The sequence below is a fragment of the Amphimedon queenslandica genome, unplaced genomic scaffold (assembly GCF_000090795.2).
Source record: "Amphimedon queenslandica unplaced genomic scaffold, v1.1 AMPQUscaffold_8417_Cont19639, whole genome shotgun sequence".
NCBI lineage: Eukaryota > Metazoa > Porifera > Demospongiae > Haplosclerida > Niphatidae > Amphimedon > Amphimedon queenslandica.
Window position 1 is genome coordinate 46 of NW_003551306.1, and position 2,498 is coordinate 2,543.

The 2,498-nt window shown below is 33.7% G+C and overlaps 2 protein-coding genes across 2 annotated transcripts; both read left to right on the plus strand.

Moving 5' to 3' along the window:
• Positions 1-361: 361 nt before the first annotated feature.
• On the plus strand, positions 362-1,184 carry LOC109591337 (uncharacterized). Its single transcript, XM_020007089.1, has 3 exons — positions 362-410; positions 474-740; positions 841-1,184. The coding sequence occupies exons 1-3, from the start codon at positions 362-364 to the stop codon at positions 1,182-1,184; spliced, it is 660 nt and encodes a 219-aa protein (XP_019862648.1).
• A 40-nt stretch (positions 1,185-1,224) lies between these two features.
• Positions 1,225-2,327, plus strand: LOC109591338 (uncharacterized). Its single transcript, XM_020007090.1, has 2 exons — positions 1,225-1,319; positions 1,964-2,327. Exons 1-2 carry the CDS (start codon positions 1,244-1,246, stop codon positions 2,275-2,277), a joined length of 390 nt encoding a protein of 129 aa, XP_019862649.1. The 5' UTR covers positions 1,225-1,243; the 3' UTR covers positions 2,278-2,327.
• Positions 2,328-2,498: the final 171 nt, after the last annotated feature.

The window sequence follows — 2,498 nt, forward strand, 5'->3', positions numbered from 1 at the left end:
TAATAGACTTTAGAGTTAGTGTGTGTGCTGGACTGGATTTGGTAAATTTTAACAAGTAAAAAAATCTCATTCAAAAAATTTTAATACCATGGTAAACATTCTATATATGGTTAAGTTTCCACATAGAATAGTAATATAAGGGGAAGTCAAAATGAAGTACTTATTGATATTAATTGGTTGCACTAATACAGAGTGTGCTGCTTATGGTGTAGTAGAAGGTAGTAGATAAGTACATATCAAACTACCTGTCTGAGAAATTGTAATTAAGAAAATTGCATGCATACATAATGAGGTATGTAGGATGTAAAGCCACACCTTTACAACATTAATGTCAAATTGCATGGTCGGTTCACTGAACATGATGGCCTTTGTTACTGCTGTAATGATTCTCTGCCAAATTTGCTTTTCTGGTAAGTTTTGATTAAAATTTAGAATTATTTTAGGTGCAATTATATCATTTACACTGTTTATAGTTTCAGCTATTGGCAGTATCTTCTTCATTATTGTACCAGTGACACAATATGTATATGCCAATGATACTGTGACATTTGAATGTGCTACTAATACAACTCAATTTGGTCTCTTTTTTGTGACTAATCCATCAGTTGCAGGTTCAATATATACCTCTGGTGGAATGGCATCACTCACCCTAACAGCAACAAGTGAAGTAAATGGTACAGAAGTTACCTGTATAGTACACAATGGAGCTACCACTGAACCAGCATATCTATACGTACAAGGTCAGTATAATGCATTTACTGAGCTATTATATAAGTACTATTATTTCTTACCAAATGGGCAATGATTGAATGCACTTAATCAATTTTTATCATTTGACAGGTCCACCTGATAGTGTCAGTAGTTTAACAAGATATCAGTTAGATTCTTGTTGTATGTTTATCAGTTGGTATCCTCCATTCACACTACCAGGACTAACAGTACAGTATATAATCAGTGTAGGAACTGATCAACAGTACCTTAATGACTCTATCACTAACTACACTTACTGTCCAATGAACCCAACCAATAAACAATATCTGTTTAACGTTACAACTACTAATAAAGCTGGGAATGGATCTACTAGTAACATAACTGTTGGATTTCAATCAAGTAAGTTATGTATACCGGACTATAATTATAACCTTGAAAATACTTATAATAATTATTTAAAATATTTATTTTGACTATGAATACAACCAGTATGGGGTATAAAGCCACACCTTTACAAAACAAACTGTACTTCATGGGTGGTTCACTGAACAACATGATGATGGTCTTTGTTGCTGCTTTAATAATACTCTGCCAAATTTGCTTTTCTGGTTAGTTCTAATATTGATATTTAAAATTTTTGGATTTCAATACTTTAGGTACAAGTGCCTCCATACACTTCATTATTGTACCAGAGACACAATATGTATATGTCAATGATACTGTGACATTTGAATGTGCTATTAATGTGTCTCAAAATGATCTCTTTTTTGTGACTTATCCATCAGTTGATGGTTCAGAATTATCCTCTGGTGGAATGGTATCACTCACCCTAACAGCAACAAGTGAAGTAAATGGTACAGAAGTTACCTGCCGTGCACTCAATGTAGCTACCACTGAACCAGCATATATATATGTACAAGGTCAGTATAATGGTGATTAATGAAGTGACTATACTCAAGCATTCATTTAGTATATTTAGTATATTTAGTATATTCATTTAGTATATAGTATATTTAGTATATATAGTATATATATATCAAGCTACCAGTCTGAGAAATTGTAATTAAGAAAATTGCATGCATACATAATGAGATATGTAGGATGTAAAGCCACACCTTTACAACATTATTGTCAAATTGCATGGTTGGTTCACTGAACATGATGGCCTTTGTTGCTGCTGTAATGATTTTCTACAAAATTTTCTTTTCTGGTAAGTTCTAATTTTGATATTGAAAATTTAGAACTACTTTAGGTGCAATTATATCATTTACACTGTTTATAGTTTCAGCTGTAGACATCTCCTTCACTATTGTACCAGAGACACAATATGTATATGTCAATGGTAATGTGACATTTGAATGTGCTATTAATGTGACTCAATTTAATCCCTCTTTTGTGACTAATCCATCAGTTGATGGTTCAGAATTATCCTCTGGTAGTATGGCATCACTCAGCCTAATAGCAACTAGTGAAGTAAATGGTACAGAAGTTACCTGTGAAGGACCCAATGGAGCTATCACTGAACCAGTATATCTATATGTACAAGGTCAGTATAATGTTGATTAATGAAGTGACTGTACTCAAGCATTCATATAGTCTGTATTGTTGTTACACTTTTACTTGTAGTGTAGTTTAGATGTGGGCATTTAAAGGTATTTAATAAGCAGGGGCCACTCCCGACTGACACATGCCCCATCGCATGCGCACATCAGACCTTCCAGTCTTTGTGTGTTGGCTACCCTCGCTGCCATTTATTGCTTCAGTTTACCTTCACTCATTTTGGGTTT